General features: G+C 34.3%; 3 protein-coding genes and 2 long non-coding RNA genes across 6 annotated transcripts; 3 read left to right on the top strand and 2 right to left on the bottom strand.

The window, feature by feature from the left end:
- Positions 1 to 468: 468 nt before the first annotated feature.
- Positions 469 to 3,783, bottom strand: LOC100263014 (chaperone protein dnaJ C76, chloroplastic). The gene is made up of 7 exons (XM_002280759.5): positions 3,414 to 3,783; positions 2,843 to 2,923; positions 2,536 to 2,573; positions 1,906 to 1,985; positions 1,292 to 1,375; positions 1,103 to 1,211; positions 469 to 869 (listed from the first exon to the last, which is right to left on the bottom strand). The coding sequence occupies exons 1-7, from the start codon at positions 3,675 to 3,677 to the stop codon at positions 728 to 730; spliced, it is 798 nt and encodes a 265-aa protein (XP_002280795.2). The 5' UTR covers positions 3,678 to 3,783; the 3' UTR covers positions 469 to 727.
- Positions 3,784 to 5,673: 1,890 nt separating this feature from the next.
- On the top strand, positions 5,674 to 8,225 carry LOC104881403 (uncharacterized). 2 transcript variants are annotated; one of them, XR_002031806.2, is made up of 4 exons: positions 5,674 to 5,853; positions 5,930 to 6,023; positions 6,694 to 6,950; positions 8,127 to 8,225. It is a non-coding gene; the product is annotated as an uncharacterized LOC104881403 (long non-coding RNA). The 2 variants fall into 2 exon arrangements; XR_787445.3 differs by lacking the exon at positions 8,127 to 8,225 and having other exon boundaries at positions 5,692 to 5,853; positions 6,694 to 7,023.
- LOC100240751 (putative receptor-like protein kinase At3g47110) lies at positions 6,965 to 10,967 on the bottom strand. Its single transcript, XM_002280748.4, has 2 exons — positions 8,219 to 10,967; positions 6,965 to 7,647 (listed from the first exon to the last, which is right to left on the bottom strand). The coding sequence occupies exons 1-2, from the start codon at positions 10,965 to 10,967 to the stop codon at positions 7,238 to 7,240; spliced, it is 3,159 nt and encodes a 1,052-aa protein (XP_002280784.1). The 3' UTR covers positions 6,965 to 7,237.
- On the top strand, positions 10,147 to 11,285 carry LOC132255031 (uncharacterized). Its single transcript, XR_009467587.1, has 2 exons — positions 10,147 to 10,255; positions 10,374 to 11,285. It is a non-coding gene; the product is annotated as an uncharacterized LOC132255031 (long non-coding RNA).
- A 4,160-nt stretch (positions 11,286 to 15,445) lies between these two features.
- On the top strand, positions 15,446 to 17,515 carry LOC100247676 (esterase). The gene is made up of 5 exons (XM_002284659.5): positions 15,446 to 15,820; positions 16,053 to 16,262; positions 16,346 to 16,515; positions 16,664 to 16,928; positions 17,039 to 17,515. The coding sequence occupies exons 1-5, from the start codon at positions 15,559 to 15,561 to the stop codon at positions 17,302 to 17,304; spliced, it is 1,173 nt and encodes a 390-aa protein (XP_002284695.1). The 5' UTR covers positions 15,446 to 15,558; the 3' UTR covers positions 17,305 to 17,515.
- Positions 17,516 to 19,508: the final 1,993 nt, after the last annotated feature.

Below are 19,508 nucleotides of genomic sequence, written 5' to 3'. Positions count from 1 at the left end.
AAGATGATTTTATAAGAGTTTTTTTTTTCGTGCATTTTTTCTATGTATTTTCTTTTTCTCAAATTTTTCAAGTATCAAACATTCACAAGCTATTGTTTGGTAGCTGTTTTTTTAAAACGGTTCTAAGAAATAGTTTTTGAAAACATTTTTTAAAACTATTCTATGATATTTTGTAGAAAAAAAAAAATCTATTTAACAACTGAAATGTTTTTAACTTGTATTTAATATTTTTAAATATATTTAAAAAATAATTTTTATATCCAGTACTTTATTTTTAATTATTTTACATATTTATATAATTATTTTCTAAAATAAGTGAAAACAAGTAAAAAAATGTTCTCTAGAAACAATAACTTTTTTATTATCAAATATGTTTTTTTTTTTTTTTTTTTTTTGTGAGAATAGAAAACTGTTTTAAAAAACAGTTACCAAACTCATTGTTTGCCTTCCAATGATCCGGATCAAGAATGGTCAAATGGAGTGTAATATTTTCTTTATTGATCATACAAACACCAGAATCCGATATTACCCGCAAGGCTTACTCTCCAGTACCTATATACTAATCTCCATGGATTAAAGTTAAGGCACACACTGGGCAACTCAATAGAGCATTTCTGTTACTTGAATTTCATCTCATTACATGACAAGGAGCATTAGCATATGTTGCAGTATCAGCATAGTGGCTGGTTATGCTTTGCCTCTGGGATGAAGCCTGGAAATCCAAATATCAAAACCAATCTACGTGTTGGGTTGAGCCCTTTGGTTGATTCTTCGGCTTCTGATACCGGTTGTTCTCAAACCTGGCTTTAACGATAAGCGAATAAAGCAAGTCTGCCTCAGCTGAAGTATCATAAGGTGTGTCCAAGATGCTGCAAATCAAAATGAACCATAAACACAGAAGTTAATGATAAAGCTCTTAACATATAAGCTGATCCCAGATTATCCGTTAACTGGACTGGGATTAACATAAGTAGACAAGCTCTCACATGAGTCTAAGGAATGTAGACAAGCTCCATTGTTTTAATTTACTGGTTGCTCTAGATTAGTATAAATCTCTATACTTTTTTAACATGGATTTTCAGAAAGGATGAGATGTGTCTACCTGTCCAGAAGCTCCTCCAGAACGATTCTCTGTGAAGGTGTAACATAATGAATACAGCTTCTTGGGCACTGGCCAACTGCAAGCTGAACTTGGTAATCTTCACCATGTCCTGATTAGAGTTCATAGTGGCTTTAAAATCCTCTTCATTGTAGTTTGATAGGCCAGGAGTTTAATAGAGATTAGGCTGACCTTGAGAAGTTGCTCGTGCGGTTCCGGTTGAAGAAACAAATGTGAAGGCATGAGGTGCTTTATTTACACACGAATACGGACAGCCTGCAGATATTTTGGAAGGTTGGTGAGAAGAGATCCATGTACAAATTTATGCTTTTGCAGGCTTCTCAGAAATTTGAATGAGGATAACTCATGAACTTCAGGTACATGACAACAGAACAATCCAAGGGTTCAATCAACACGATGTTACTTAAGGGAGTCCTCTTCACAACAGAGGGCAAGAACAGAGATCCCTGTTGCTTGTCACAAATATTATTTTCATCCCTGGAATTCAATAACGATATGAGATATACAAAGCTATATGCTCACTCTTTATGTAGAACTGCAGGCAATGATTTTCTGTAATTGAGGGGTTTTGGACTTGCAAGACAATTTCTAGCTATTGCAGCCACACAACTCCTGAAAGGGAGTGTATCACCAACAGTTCAGGGTTTTTGTTTCTTAGTAGACCAGGCAAGATGAAGAAAGCTCAATACCTAAGTTCTACTATCCGATGCTTTCAAAATTCATTGAACTACTAGCTCATCAACAGTTCAGGGTTTAAGGTAGAAGTTAGAGTGAAGCCACCATACCTTTGCCAACACAAAGAACTTCATTAACAAAGAGATCAAATGCCTCGCATTCCGGCTCATCAAATGGATCTAAACATTCCCTACAAATATACATGTCCAACATTAAGAACGACACTAAGAACAAAAAATTTTCAAAGAATGGTGGGGATCATAAATATATAACTTAACTGATACGTAAATAACGAACTAAAAACATACTAAGTTCCTTCAAATGATTCAGGAGTAGCACAGTTGACATCAGAGATTAACATTACAAATTCAGGATCTGGGAAAACTCCAGTTCAAGGAATTATTCAAAGGTTGGAAGATAATGAGTACAAAACTGCAGAAGGGCATTACATGTAAAAAGGACAGAAGATGGAGCTTCCTTCCCAGAATAATTCAGAGGTTCATTTGTGAATAATTTATCGAAATCTGCAAATAGATTTTGGAGCATGCAATCACGGAATGAATACAAATTATTGTGAGTGGCTTCTGAATTTTTCAATAACCCGATATGTCCATTAGAAACTTGAAAATAACAAAAGTTTTGGATGAAGCAAGATAGAACAGAAATGGCAATACCATATGGCTAAGAAACAACAGAAACATTCCATTACTAGATTCCAAGAACTTGAACACTCAGTTTACCTCTCAATGATCTCTGATCGGCTGCAACAGGATAACAGCTGCATACAATATTAAACCGCTAGAGTCAACAATTTCTATCAATGGCGACTAGTTATAGAAGTACAAACATTATACATGTGAGCTCAATAGAAAAAACTAATATGACAACTGAATCAAGCCTATTACAACTATTAGGTTTTCAGGTTTTTTTTCCTTGAAACCAAACAAAGAAGAATGAATCACTCCATGGTGGTCCTGTGTCTTCCTTTGAATCTTTACTAAAGAAATCGAACGAAATAAATTGTTCTAGTTTTATATATGATTGTACCTCGTATGCTTGAATTACAAGGCGAATCATCTTGTCTGAATCTCCCCCTTCTTTATTTACATCGGGGTGAAACTGCTTGACCTGTACTAAAAACCAAAAAAGGCGTCAATCCCCATTTCTTTCATGTTCGAATTTTAATGCCAGAGAAACATTAATTTCTTGTTTGATTCTTGAGAAAATGTAGGAAAAGAAAAGAATTTATAGTGGAAACTGCAGATTCTTTATTACTTTATCCCAGAAACATCACTCTGTTGTGCCTATTACTTCTCCTTTGCTTAGTTGATTTTTCATTTGCTCACAAAAGGTATCAATTCTCTGTTTGGTATCTGAGAAAATGCAGGAAAAGAAAATAAACTAAACTTCGAATCACATAATATTCACCGTTCGGAACCCAATGAAAGAATGGGAAAAAAAACAAAAGAACAAACCCCAACCCAAAAGTGGAATACCACCGTTTGGCCTAGAAGGCAAAAAAAAACATGCATAAAATTCAAAATTTTATTTTCTTTTCTTCCATTTTCCCGGGAGCCAAACAAAATAAATCAAACAATTCTTGAATTTTTTTTCATACTTTGGCTCTGAAAGCGGCCTTAAGCTCGGGAGCTGAGCAACTGGGGTCGACCCCAAGGACAGCGTAAGCCGAAGAATCAGAGAGTTTCGGTTCTTCTCCAGTTCTGTCTCTACAATTCACTGTAAATCGAGACGTTGAACTTGAAGAAAACGATAACGAAGTCTTGAAGGTGGCAGGAAAATTGAAGCCGTTAAGATTGGTAACCGATTTTGAAACGGTATTGATCGGAAGGGTTGAATTGTAGAGAACCAAACACCCCATCATCTCCCTCTCTCTGGCTCTGCTGCTTCATCCCCACACAGAGTGGGCTCCAAACGCCAGACTTAAAACGATGCGTTTTAAAGGAGGACGACGTCGTTTTGAAGGATGAGTAAGGATTAATTTCATTGTCTTTTTGGGCTTTTGGCACCACTTTTAAATAAACTATCAACTTTACTAAAAACTTAAACTTGTTTGATTTGGATTCACAATATATATTGTTAGCACCATTGTTTGCAATTTTTGTAACAACTTACACTCAATCATGTAAATATTGTTAATTTTAGGTCTGAAGGGGTCTTCATGCCTTTAAAACGTATGTACAAGGTTAAAAAGAGTCTATACTTGTATAATGTTAGGAACTTTTCCTCTTATTTAATGTGGAATATCACAAATACATCAAACAAACCTTCATATTGATTTGTAACAACTTATACCTAACTTTATAAATATTATATGTTTTAGGTCTAAAGGGGTCATCATGACTTTAAAACACATTTACAAGGTTGAGAAGAGTCCATACATATATAACAATAAAAACTTTCTCCCCTATCCGATATGAGACATCACGATAAGCACATTTAACTAAGAAGTTTTGATGTGATCTGATGCATTAGTGTTTGTGTGATTGCACCCAACCATGTAGATATTGTTCGCTTTAGAACCAATGAGGCTCACAACTTTCAAACGCATAGACAAGATTAAAAAGAGTCTATACATATATAGTATTATGAACTTCCTCTTCTATCCGATGTTGGGCATTACAATCATCCCCTCATGTCGACATAATGTCTTCATTGTGTCCCACGAGATTATGGAGCCAAACAAACAAACACCCCTCATGGGATCAAACAAACCCCCACACTAAAGTCGAGGATTGACTCTGATACCATTTGTAATGACTTGCACATAACTATGTAAATATTGTCTGCTCTAAGACCAAAAGGGCTCCTACAACTTTAAAACGTGTCTATAAGGTTAAAAAAGTTCATACTTATATAGCATTAGAAACTTTCTCTCTTATTCGATATGAGATATCACAAATATTCTCTCATGCAGACACAACGTCCTCGTTGTGTCTGTATAGGGGGTATGATTGTGATGTCCCACATTAGATAAGTGAGAAAATTCATGATGATATATAAGTATAAACTCCTCTTAACCTTGTAGATGCATTTTAAAGTCATAAGAGTTCCTTTGAGCCTAAAATGGATAATATTTATATAGTCAGGTATGAGTCATTACAAATGGTATCAGAACCGATCATTGACTTCGATGTGGGGGTTTGTTTGACCCCATGGGAGATATATGTCTATTTGACCTTACAATCCCATAATATATAACGAAGATGTTATGTTTATATGAAAGAGTGATTGTGATGTCCCATATTAGATAGGCTTCTTTTAACCCTATAAGCGCATTTTTAAGTTATGAGGACCCATTTGGGTTTAAAGGGAACAATATCTTCATTGTTGGATATTGGTCATTATAATTTTATTTATTTTCGTTCTAGTATAGGGTTTTTTAGACAATGACTTACTCTTTATTGAAGATTTGAGGCTGTCGTTTAATTAAGCGTACTGTCACAGGTAAGCTTGAAAAGATTAAAGTTAAAATAAGCTAGTTTTTAAACAAGGTATAGTTGGGTCGAAAATTTTAAAATTAAGTTAAAATGTCTTAAGATGGTTTTTTAATTTTTAATTTTTATTTTTTATCTTGGCACATTGTATGAAGGTTTTTCACATAAAACTCTTTTGTCTCACGCGTGTTTATTTGTTTTTTATATTGTCCACTTTCTCAAATAAATTGAACATCTCAACTCTTGTATTAAAATCTTTAAAAACATCCATCTACACCCTGAGGGTGTTTCTCATATTATATCACATAACTTTCAGATATTGTAATGGACAATTGCAAATTAGGAAATAAATATGTAAATGGGTACCACTTTTTCTAAAAGCTTTTAAATTTTTTTCTATTTTGGGTTATAATGTGTATCATGTTATTAATAATATTCTTGCTTTTGTTTCATGTCAAATAAAACAATTTTAAATTTTCAAACGCGAGAAAAGTCACCCGATAAAATGCTTTTTACTCATATGCATTTCAGGGTGTAGGGATTCTCATGGAAAACACTTTCCATGGCTGGCATGGGAGTTGAAGAATTCTTGTGCAGCCCAAGGTAAAAGAGGGATTCATGTGTTACCTGAATTGCATTTTATCTGATTTACAATTTGATTATATGTATGTTTGTGCAGTCTAGTTCTTGTGTTGCTCATTTCTATATGTGCTAAATGGAGGATTTCTTTTTCATCCGGAACCCTAGTATTGCAGGAGATAGTTGCTTTATGGGTCAGTCTTCTTACCAAATCTTAACTCTATGCTGACTTCTTTTTCTTTGATTTCCTACTCTTTGTTCTGCGTATGTGTTTTCAACCTAACTATTTTCATAGGGATCAATGGAAATTATGATTTTTCAAAGAATATTGAAAGTAGAAGAAAATTAAGCATTTGTGAAATATGGAGGAGCAAAATGATTTCTTAGTTTTAGCACATCAGTTTACAGAAGATATTGTAATTTCACATGATGAAAATGAAGAGGGCAACCCGGATTTCCAATGGAGGGACTTTTAGGGCTTGGGGGACTAGAAATGCAAGATATAAGTGCAAAAATTGGAGTTACCCAACCATAAATCTGTCCGAAAAACTCGCTGTAAGGGGAGGATGTTCCTCATACACAAGATGGATTTACTGTGGGGATAATTAGATCCTAGATGTTTGTAAGACTCAATTCTATCCAGTTTGCATCCTTTTGGGGCTCCATCATGTGGGTTCTTTCCCCTTTTCGGTCATCTTAAACTGGCTCTGATGGTTGTTCGATTGGTAACTCCGAAAGATCAGAATAGATGTATCTGCTAAGATAATGGATGAAATGATATGCTAACTTAGTAACTCGAAAATAATGCCCCGTGTGTTCCTCCTATTAGGGTATATTGAATTCTAATTCAAGAAATTTTTGCAGTATTCAGGGTGGAAGCAGATCACTTTATCTTTTGTACTAGGGATTTAAGAGGTTTAGGCAGATGCTTGAAAGTTTATTCATACTTATTGTGAAGCAGATCATCTGGAAAACTGGGGAGTTATCATGCTGAAGACATTTTTCTCCTTATTGAAGTTTTCCAAACAAACCCTTCCATCTAGGGTGAATTATTGGTTTCATTTGGCTTAGTAGGAGATTTCAGATAGAAGCCATCAATCCTGGCCCTCAAGGGTGGAATGGTATGATTACCATCTATGTAAAGACTTTGAAATTTTTTTGTCATTAACAAGCATTTGTCGATAAATTTGCTTACCATCTTCCACAAATGAAATTATGGTTTTGAGTGTATAATTATAGCTGCTTATGATGAAAGGGAAAAACACTGGCAAAGGACTCACTGGTTTTTTCTGTACAAATGGGAGCAATCTGTTATTCTGCTTTCTTACTACACACAAGCAACACGATCATTTATAGTTGTAAATAGAGAGCTCTTCTTCTTACATAGACTGAGAGTGATGGAGGTTTACTATTTTGAGTTCAGTGACATGTCCACATTTTCTTCCTTTGCCATATAAAGTGTTCCAAATCCCATTTCTTTCCAGACATTCTTTAGCCTTTGAGCAACCGAAGAGATAAGGGGACGCTTTTGGGGGTTCTCTTCTGTACACATCATCCCTGCATCAAGCATGTGGATACAGCATTGCTCAAGCTTATGTAAAGCACCACTCCCCTCTTCCAAATATGCTTCGTGCTTCAGTGAGATGTCTACAATATCCAAAACTTGATTTGGAAAAGCAGAACACACCCATTTCCTTAGATCAAGTCCATCTGAAAACATTTCATTCGTTGGTCTCTTCCGTGTTATCATCTCTAACATCATCACTCCAAAACTGTATACATCTCCTCTTGTTGAGACATCGATCCCCTGCCCATATTCTGTGTACAAGCAATAGGAACTATTAGCTGAATCACTATACTTTTATTTATAGCCCTTCAAATTAGGATAGTTTAATGAAAGAGACATTTAATGAAAGAGACATGGATAGATGCAGTTGGTTCATATTAACTATCTGAATATCACAAGAGGGCAAGCATCCTTCTTTTTAAATGCTTCTCATTGGAAAAGAGATTAGGGAATGGATCCTGTACTTAAAGCAAAGCGGGAGAATAAGCAACAAGACATACCATGTTAAACAAATTTATCATAATGGTATATGAGGAAACACACAAAACCCTATTTTTTCTTCTGTATTTCTATCCTATTATTCACAGTTAGTTCTCTAGAATATATGACCATTGGGTAGGCAGTCAAATGAATGGAAACTAGACTAGTTTGAAGTTCATGTGAGATGACAGATTGGCATTCATGATTAAAAGTAATTATCTAGTCTGATAACTTATCATTTACTTCTCAGATTTGAAGGTAGGTCACTAACTGTTCCAAGAACATTCAAAGGGATTATGAAGCATAGGATTGAAGATTTATATAAGGTAATCAAATGCATACCTGGGGGGATATACCCGACAGATCCTCGTAGAAAAGCAGTTGTGGTAGTAACATGTCCTCTTGGTTTGTCACCTGAAATGAGCTTTCCAATACCAAAATCTGCTACATGAGCCACCATATCATTGTCCAAAAGAACATTTTGTGGTTTCAGGTCACAGTGTACAACTTGAACAGGACAACCCTCATGAAGATACTCCAAGCCATTTGCAACATCTATTGCTATTCCCATTCTTTCCCTCAATTTTAATTCACTACCTCCTTCATCTGACCCACCAGGGTAAAGATGCTGTTCCAAGTTCCCATTGCCTATATATTCGAGAACAATAGCCTTGAATCCTGAATTCCAGGTCGATCCTATCATTCTAACCAGATTCCTATGTCTAATTTCAGACAGTATTTGACACTCCCTTTTAAAACTTCTGTAACCCTGAACACACTCTTCTTGCAGAACCTTAACTGCCACAACAGTTTTTCCATCATTGATGATAGCTTTATACACCCTACCAAAACTTCCTTTCCCTAACAGATTAGCCTCATCAAAACCGCCAGTTGCAATTTCGATTTCCCTTTCAGTTAAAGTTTGGGTTCCATGATGGGTTGGGGAACACATTAGAATTGCAGTCTCCGCACCTGCACTCCTATTTTTGAAGAAGAAACGACGAACAGTGAGGGCGATCAGCACAAAGAGAAGCAGAGAACAAGTTATTATTGCAAACAAGTAATAAATCCATTTCCTTTTCTTGTGCTTTTGTTTCTGAATTTCACATGGATGGAGACCCATAAGTTTGGTGCCACCACAGAGCCCCATATTCCCCATGAATGAGCCGCTTCCTAGATTTTTATACCTCCCACTATTTGGAACCTCTCCTGTTAATCTGTTATACGATAAATTGAGATTCTTGATCTTCTGGCTGTCACCAATCCAGATTGGAACATTTCCTGTTAAATTATTGAAAGCCAAGTCCAGATATCCTAGATCAATGATTTGCTTCAGGGACTCTGGGATTGTAGCTTCAAGCATGTTGTGAGAGAGGTTCAGATACTCCATTGAAATGCATCTTCCAATCGAACTTGGTATCACTCCGAAGAATTTATTCGCTGACAAGTCAATTGCCAGCACAGATGCCAGATTTCCAATACTAGCAGGTAGTTCTCCTTGAAGATTGTTGTTCGAAAGGTTGAGTGAAAGAGCTAGGTTTGAGAAATGACCAATTTCTGTGGGAAGAGACCCTTGTAAGTTGTTAAAAGACAAGTCAAGAAGCATTAGAAGAGAACATTGGGTGAGTTGGATGGGAATTTTCCCTGTGAGGTGGTTGTGAGACAAGTAAAGATATCTCAACTGTGACAGGTTACCAAGAGAAGATGGGATTGTCCCACTAATCAAATTATCACTAAGTTCCAGTAAACCAAGGTTAGCCATCTGCCCAAGTTCATCTGGAATTGGCCCAAGAAGTTTGTTTCTTCCCAAGTGTAATCTCTGCAACTGCCTAAGCTTCCCAATTGTTGCAGGAACTCCATTCAAAAAATTATACCACAGGTCTAGAGTCACAAGGCCGCTTAGATTTCCAATTTCAGCTGGTAGGTCTCCTGTTAATTTGTTGTTTCGAAGATTCAAGTAGTAGAGGTCTTTGGAAAGACTGCCAATTGAAGCCGGTAAACTTCCTGCAAACAGACATGCCCCTAAGTGCAGTTTCTGTAGACGTGAACAATTAGTGAGAGGAGTTAGAAAACTGAGGGAAGAGTTGTTGGAACCGCTCACCAGGTTATTGCTATGAAGGTAAAGTCTCTCAAGTTTCTTCAACTTCCCCAACTCAGGAGGGACTTCCCCCTCTAACTGGTTGAGGCTAAGATCAAGCAGTGTCAGCTGAGAAAGATTGGACAGGGTCACTGGAATTTTCCCAGAAAGTTGGTTTTGTTGGAAGTACAATCTCTGCAAGTTATGGAGCTTTGACCCCAATTCTAAAGGGATTGTTCCCGTTAACCGATTCTCAAACAGTGTAATGTGACGCAGGGCAGTGCAATTACTGATGGATGCAGGTATGCTTTCTTCCAAAAAGTTCATGTGGAGGTACAATATCTCCAGCTTTGTTAATGCTCCTAGCTCCTCTGGAATCCTTCCTGTGAAGTAATTAACCTGCAATTCTAAATCTTTCAGCTTGGTTAGATTCGAAAGAAACGATGGTATAGCTCCAGTGAGGCTGTTCTGAGAGAGACATAGGTATGTCAAGTTTGTCATTTGGCCCAGTACAGCAGGAATGCTTCCAGTCAGATTGGTATAGTCCAAGTCTATTGTCTCCAGGCTCCAGCAGCCTTTTATTGAGGCTGGAATATTGCCCCCAAGCTTATTACGACTCATGTTTATGAATGTTAACTCAGAAAGCTCTCCAATGGTAGCTGGAATCCCTCCGTACAAGCTGTTGGCTTGCAAAGAGAGGGTGGTGAGATGGGATAGATTGGATATGTATGGTGAGATAACTCCCTCTAAGCGCATGTTTATGAGCTCAATGGCTATGACCCGGTTCTTAAGCTGCTGGTGGCATGTAATCCCTGTCCAGTTGCAGAAGAACATGGTTTCATTCCAATCTTGGAGATGACCATCTGGATCACCTGTTATGCCTTGTTTGAATTTGAGCAGAGATTGACAATCAGTGGAGTTTTTGCAGAGGAATGTGGAAGTTGATAGTAGAGCAAGAAAACTAAGAGAGAAAAATACTGCCACAGCAACGGGATTGTTCTGATTGTATGCCATTCTCTCTCTCTCTCTCTCTCACTGTGTGTGTGTACAACTTTTGGAAGAAGATGTTAGATTTTAGGCCAGGATTTTTTTCTCACTTGTTAGGTAGTAGTTTAAATAGATGGGCTCAGTTGTTCAAATGGTTCAGACAACTTGGCCTAGTGAGGGGCAGGTGGTGAGCCCTCATTTATCACTGGGACCATAGATTAGGTATAGCCATCACCTGTCTGGGCCCCCCAGTCTCTTAACTACATTCAATCCCTTCAATGCTGTTTGACATTTTCTTCCATGACAGAATTAATAGCTATGGAGTTTCCCAAAATTTGCTCCAAACCCATTCTCATGTTTATTTTATTTATTATTATTTTCATATTTTATATTTTGTATTTATTTATTTTTCTTTATTATTATTAGTTATTATTTATTTTATTTTTTACTTTCCCCCTTTTTTTTATTTTAATTTTATTTTGTTGGTCGAACATAGATTTGTAACGCATGGGAGGAGGGTTGAATTTCATGAAAAAAAAATAAGGGTCGAAAAGATGATAAATGGGAGAAGCTTATTGTGGGTTTGATTGGGTACAAATTCTTTTGTATATATCTATATAATTGAATATTTAATTTAGGAAAATCCAAAAAATTGTTTCAATGAAATTCAAAAAATTGTTTTTAAGAACAATTGCCTGAAAAATTATTTATTTAATAAAAATTGTTTTTTCGATTAAATTGTCCCAAAAGTTAATTTTTAATAATATTATCTTAAAAAGTGAAAATTTAAATTAAACTCTATTTCCTTAATTAAAATGGGATAAAAAGTAATTTTTGTAAATTAATGTCTTAAATAATCTTTTCATAATAATAGAATGAGAATCTTTTTTGCAAATTGAAGTTATAGAAATCATATTCTTTTTGTCAAATTGAAATACTTTTGTAAATAAAGTTAAAAAATTTATTATTTTTCTAGTAAAAGTAAGTAAAAATCATTTTTATTGTCAAATTAGAATTTTTTAAATAAATTCTATGCAAATAAAATTGAATCTAATCATTTATTTTTGTAAATAAATAAATTAAAATATTAAAAAAGTAATATTTAAAATATATTTTTTAATCAATTTAATAAATCAATTTGTATAATTCTAATGTCATTTATTTTTTTTATTTTTTAAATTTAATTTTATAATTATTTTCTTATATATTAATTTGTGTCTTTAATCTTTATATTCATGATTAATCAATTAACTATCATAATTCCTTTTATTTGTTTAGTAAAGATTGTTAGTATACATGCTTAGAGGGATATTACGACTTATTATGGTACATTCACGATAAGCAACTTAAACCTTAAATCTAGACTTGATTTTACAAAAATGTCTTTTCTAAATAAGGAGTTATACAAAGTTTTCTTTCTTATTTTGTTTTTTCTTTTAAAAAATAAACTAAAATATGTGGCAACCCTAATCTATTCAAAAAATCAAATTTTCACAATAAAATTGAGTCTCATTGTCGGGGAGACACACCAAAAAATAAGGGTCGATAGACATCCAATTGATTGGGATCAATGTCAAGATGTATGATAAAGTTGCATAATTTGAATATAAATCCTGCCATTGATTGAATCTTGAACTACTCAATACTGGTTGTAATAGGTGAGGTGAGTTGCTAAGGTTTGGGTCGAAAAGCTCAGCCATGGAAAGTTACTAGTCATCTAAATATGTATATAAATCAAAGTGCACACAATTGATTTTCTTTTTCTCTTTTAAATCTAAGAAATCAACCTCCTTAAGAAATCAACCTCCTTAATGTAATTCTTAGAGCAAATTACATTAAGAGAGCGTTTGACAGTGATTTTAGGAAGTATTTTTAATTTTTTTAATACTTAAAAAATAAAAATTTTCAAGTATTAAAAAGGTTAGAAACACTTCCTAAAATCAATGCCAAACACACTCTTAACGTAATTTGCTTTATCTACCACTTGATGTGGATGTTAAGATTGATTTCCTTTGCCATTGCCTATAATCCTTATCCATAATAGCAAGAAGACATACATTGAAACATGAATACCCTTCCATTATGTTTGGTTTCAAAAAACACTAAGAAAAGAAAATATTATGAAAAATATTTTTCTTATATTTAGTTTTATTATGAAAAATGAGAAAATAAAATAAAATGTAATTATAATTAATTAAAAATAATGTATTTTAAAATTATTTAATATTTATATAATAAAGGAGAATAAATTAAACGAGTTTGAAAAAGTATATAAAAATAATTTATTAATTATAACTTGTATGTGATTATTTTATACTTTAATTTCATTTTTCTTTTATTCTCTTTTATGTACCTTGATTTTATATATTTGTATCTTTATTCAATGTTTAGATTTCATATATTTATATATTTAACTGACATTGCAAGATCTGTATTGATTGAGATTAGGGATGGCAACGCACTATGCTTGAGATAGGTTACTCATATCTCAATCCATTATATTTATTCGTATATGTTATCATCCCTACAAAAAAAAAAAAGAAGGAAATTAAATGGGATGAGTCATGTATAAGAAATTCTTATACCTGCCTCATACTATCCCATTTATTTCTTTTTTCAATTGCTTTTCAATTTTTATTTTTAAAATTTTAAGAAAATTAATATTTTAAATATGTTAAAAAAATTGAAAATTGAAAAACGAAATCAATTAAAATAAATTTTTATTTAACATTATACATAATTAGGGTGAGGTAGGATGAGACAAACTCATACCCAAAATCACCCCGAATCAATCTCAGGTTTTAAAAAAGTTCTCAGATTCAAGATGAGACAAAATCATATCCAAAACTACCTCAAATCCATCCTAGATTTTAAAAATTTTCTCAAATTTATCTAAACTCATTTATTATTATCTCAAAACGAGCCCATTAAGGTTAAGACGAGTGCAAAAAAAATTGGTATATTGTCATCCCTAATCAAGATCCTAAATTTTTTCTTTATGATAGTGAAAACAACAATCATAGCCGTCATCTCTCTTTCAGTTTACTTGTAAGTTTGATTGAATACACTTTATGTGATTTTTTAAAATACTAAAAGTAAGAGGGTGTTTGTTTTTTAATTTGCTTTTTGCTTAAGTCAAATTGTTTTCAAAATTTAGGTTGTTTGTTTTTCTACTTTTTCATAACTTATTATTGAATAGAAAAAACTAAAATATTTAATTTTTTTTAAATAGAAAAAATAATATATTGATTTTTCTTTATTTTTTTAATACTTAATAGAAATAAAATACTACAAAAACAAACAATCTAATATTTAATACTATTAAACATTAAGTTTCTATTTAAAATTAAGCAAAAAACAAACATCAATGACTTTTTTTTTTTTTACTTTTTAGTACTTAATAAAAATAAAATATTAAAAAAAACAAAAATTTTGATATTTAATACTTTTAAACACTATTTAAATTTTAAGTTTTATTTAAAATTAAGTTAAAAAAAAGGAACACTCCTTCGTCTGAAATTTTTAGGTCAAAGCTTAGTCTGACCCTCATCTAAACCCGAGCCAAACTTCAACCAAAAAGACGTGCGTCTAGCGCAGTTACATGTGTAGCATCCAAACGCTAGACTGGGTGGGTTTTATCAAACCCGACCAATTCATCCCCTTTGCCTTAAGTTGACCACCCGGTTCGGACCAGCCTTGACATGAACTGCAAGGTCCAATGGATTGGGTTGATTTGGGGTCTTGGGTTTTTTTTTTTTTTTTTTTTTTATAGACCAGAGTGGTGAGTTAGTCTTTGCATAAACTCACCAAGTCTTCAATGGGTAGTTTTTTCTTCTTTCTTTTTTTGGCTTTCGAGGACAAGCGGTTACACCAATACATGTTGATTTACGTAGGATTAGTCAGTATACAGATCTTAACCAGACTATAAAGAAATGTACAATCAGGTGGAGGCAGGTCCAATTTAATATCAATCTGCATGATCCATACGTTTACATATATAGTAGAGTTTTCTGCTCTTTTATTATCGGTACCCAAGCACTGAAAAATCTGTAAAAGTAGTGTCATTAAAATATGTTTATTAGGTCATTGGATTAGGCATGCGGACGTGGGCGTTGAGTATGCTTTTACTTGCGAGTGTCTTGCTACCTTAGACACGAAACCCTCCTCTTCCACTCATTTTGTTGCGGAAGGAGGCCAGGCCATTCTTATTCAAACAAATTAGCTGGGAACTTTGAAATCTTAAACCGTTGTAGATATGTGATAAACTAGTACACCTTGTATGAGATAATCTAATCCTGATTATTTCTAACATTGTCAATTTTAATCAGCTCCGGCCTGTATGTTGTTGGACCAGTTTTACACAAACACGTAGTTCACATGGAAGTGGGTCCTGAGGTCAGTACCTGTTACATCTCCAACCACAAAAGAATTAACTAAAAATCAAATGTGCAATACGAGTACAATCAGTAATGGGGCAGCGCACTGACTTTGAATTATATGGTTTAACCATTAAACACTTTGAATTTCTTCATCACGTAATCCAAAAGTCTACCTCCTCCTCCTCCTCCTCCTCCTCCTCCTCCTCTCTCTCTCTCTCTCTCTCTCTCTCTCTCTCTCCATGGAGTCTCCCAGCACCATCAGACTTGCCACTTCTCTCTGCTGTATTTGCGTGCTTTTATCTTTTACTGCCACGGTGATCAACCCTGTTGTTGCTTTGGAAAATTGCAAATTTCCAGCAATCTTTAACTTTGCAGACTCCAATTCAGACACAGGCGGATATGCTGCTGCCTTCTCTCAACCTCCCTGGCCTTATGGGAGGACCTTTTTTCGCATGCCAGCAGGCAGATTCTCAGATGGTCGCCTCATGATTGATTTCATTGGTACGATTTACCTTCTCTTTAAACCTATTTTCTGCATATCTACCTCTCCTTGGCCAAGAGCCAGTGTTTATAAAATCGGTACAGGGGACAAGAAAAGCCAAATTCAGACATTCATTTTTAATTTCATTTTCCATCAAAATTAGAAAAAGGCCTAGCAAATGTACTGTTTTAGTCTAGGCCTAACAAAAACTTGGCAGCATTATTGATTTGGGCAAAATTTACATGGTTTCAGCCAACAGTTTTGGTCTACCATTTCTTAGTGCTTATCTTAATTCTCTGGGGTCCAATTACACAAATGGTGCAAACTTTGCCACGGCTGCTGCTACAATCCGATTACCGACTAGAATAATACCTGCAGGTGGGTTCAGTCCATTCTACCTGGGCTTGCAATACGATCAGTTTGTGCAATTCAAGTCCAGAACACTAAAGATAAGGAAACGAGGTGATAATTTAACATTAATAGACGTTTTGTAGTGCATAGCAATATAAATGATATTTTTCTAAGTGGCTTTTAATGATTTTTAGGTGGGGTGTACAAGGACTTAATGCCCAAGGAAGAGTATTTTCCCAAAGCTCTATACACGTTGGACATCGGTCAGAATGATCTTGGTGAAGGGTTCTTTGCTAACATGTCTATCCAGGAAGTCAATGCAACCGTCCCTGATATAATCAATGGTTTCTCCACCAATGTTAGGGTAATCCTTAGATTAGGGACTTCGATTTAATGTATATTTTGAAGCATTTCCTTTCTGGGTCTCGTTTTTTCATAGCTTTTTTCTCTCTGTTACAACTTATTGCATGGTACTGAGACTATGTACATGAATGAATCACATGATGATGCAGCGTATTTACAAGTCGGGAGCAAGATCATTCTGGATTCACAACACAGGACCCATCGGCTGCCTCCCCTATATCTTGGCCAATTTTCAGGCAGCTCAAAGGGACAGTGCCGGTTGTTCAAAGCCTCACAATGAAGTGGCTCAGTACTTCAACTACAAGTTGAAGGAGGCTGTTTCCCAACTCCGGAAGGACTTTCCTTTAGCTGCAATTACATATGTCGATGTCTACTCTGTCAAGTATTCCCTCTTTAGCCAACCCAAGAAATATGGTAAGCCATATGATGATATATATATAGGAAAATAGTTGCTCGTGTCATCTAACTTTACCTCATTTATGCACCATGTTGTTAAGAAATTATGCTTTTCTCATAATCTGCAGGGTTTGAGCTTCCACTTGTGGCTTGCTGTGGCTATGGAGGTGAGTACAACTACGGCAATGATGCTGGCTGTGGTAGTACCATCACTGTTAATGGTAGCCAAATTTTTGTGGGATCATGTGAGCGCCCTTCACTTCGAGTGAATTGGGATGGAATTCACTACACTGAGGCAGCTAACAAATTTGTTTTTGATCAAATCTCCAGTGGAGCATTTTCAGATCCGCCTCTGCCCTTAAGAATGGCATGTCATAGGAACACTTCATATTGATTTTTGTCTACTTGGAAGGCAGACCAACATGCACTTCTGTTGGTATTATCATTAATGTATGCTCCTGGTTCTGGGTAATAAGCATCATGCATTGATCAAAGGGTAGCCTAAAATGTACCTTTCTTGTATGTAATAAGCATCTAACTCAACAGAGTTAGTGTACTCATGCTCTCTGATATATTTGGCAAAGCCCATGTCCTTTATTGCAGAACCTGCACTTTATTTGTTGACTACGCTGCACAAGGGAAATAATTTTGCAGAGAAAATGACAGCATTAAGAATTAAACAAAAGATAAGTATAAAAGTAATAACCACACACGTTAACATCATAATATCTAAACACACCCATCAGGCCACACCATTGGACATCTAAACACACCCATGATGTCCGAAATTTGAACCGAATCATTTTCACATATTCAGCATCAAAATTGCACAATGACTTGAATGTCAAACGATAAATTTCCTAGGATGAGAAGTTGTTTTAATAAATTTCCTATAAACGATAGGAAGTCCAGCGTGGCTTGGCATTATTTTAAGACCAAATATGGCCACCTGGTGTGCTAAGAAGCATTTGTAGTAGAATTTCCAAATCCGTCTGGTGGAGTTGAGTATGTAAGTGCTGAAATTATTAATGTGGTTGCAGTCATCGTGAAAAGAATTAATGTCATGACCCAATAGACCTTTATAAGAAGTTGGATTTAGAGGTTTGTTCACAGTGGATGTCATGAGATTTCTGGGCTTTCATTTCCATTCTTTCCTCACTATTTCATGACACTGATGCTTCTCCCACCATTCATATGGTTTTACTCGGACGTCTTAATTAGTTTTTTCGATCTCAGTTGATGGGGGTTATAATGGGAGAATTTAGAGAAGCAAATTAATGGCATCTTTCCATTACAGGATTATATGAGGTTGTTGGCCATGGTTCAAAGTCATGGTATCGGTCACCAACTCGGTAAGTCCCGAGGCACATCGGTCTCGACATCTTGGATCGATATCGGGTGATACGCAAAAAATTATAGTTTAAAAACTCAAAACAATTTAAAAAGATTACAAAAATAAATACAAATAAATAAAGTTAAAAATTAATAAAATAAACTTTTATTATATATAAAATTATTCAAATTATGATAAAAACATACCTTCATAATGATTTATAAAAATATAAAAAAATTAATTTAAGCACTTAATATTAAATATGCATCATTAAAGATGAAAATAATAAAAAGTGAATTTGTTGTTTATAATTTTTTAAAAATTAAATATTTTGAATTTTTTAAAAATATTTTCAATCTTAAAAAAAATACATCTAGGAATCATCTTTGAAAAAAATAAACATCATTTTTCTTATCAAATGTATTCTAAATAAAACAATTATAAAAATGGAGAATTTTTATTTGAATGAGCATATTTGAATATAATATATTTTTTCTATACATCTATTCATTTGAATTGAATTTTTATATTAATATTTATTTTCTATTTTATTTATGTAAACCTAAATATTCATTATTAATTTGCCATAATCCTAAGCACATCAAATTTGCATTATCCATTTAAATACAATTATTCACCACATATTCATTAACTACTTATTTGTAATCCTATCAAATACCCATAAACCATTCACCTCGCAAACACATATTTCCTTTTTTTTGCACAATACCCATTTCCCCTCTAAAACAACAGTTTGAGCTCTCTACTTCTTTGCACAATACCTATATTTGAAGGTTGAAAAAATAACCCCACAAAGATACAAGAGGATGGAGATGCAAATATAAGGATGAAGATGCACAGGGTTTGAAGACTTGAAACTCTCCATACTTCTTCACTTTCATGGGTTTCGATAATCTCACTACAAGGAAAAAGGTATATGGTGACATTTATAACGAGTCACCATAAACATAAGGTGTCGCTACAACATAGCGTCACCTTCTCCACTGACACCATAGAGGGTACCAATTGGTGACGTATTTGAAAGTGACACCAAAGTAGATAAATGGTGACCCATTCAGAAGTGACACCATATATTTCTAGTGATGATAGGGTGTCACATTAAATACATCATCTTTAAGTTATGATGTCACATTAAATGCATCACCTTTGAATTATGGTATCACATCATTGTAAATTATTGTGGAATATATGATTGGTTTTAGTTGTTGATTTTTGTAATGCTTATGAATTAATAAGATTAACCT

The sequence above is a fragment of the Vitis vinifera genome, chromosome 14 (genome assembly GCF_030704535.1).
Source record: "Vitis vinifera cultivar Pinot Noir 40024 chromosome 14, ASM3070453v1".
Taxonomy (NCBI): domain Eukaryota; kingdom Viridiplantae; phylum Streptophyta; class Magnoliopsida; order Vitales; family Vitaceae; genus Vitis; species Vitis vinifera.
Note: the sequence above shows the minus strand (reverse complement) of the source record. Positions and strands in the feature narration are given on the sequence as shown.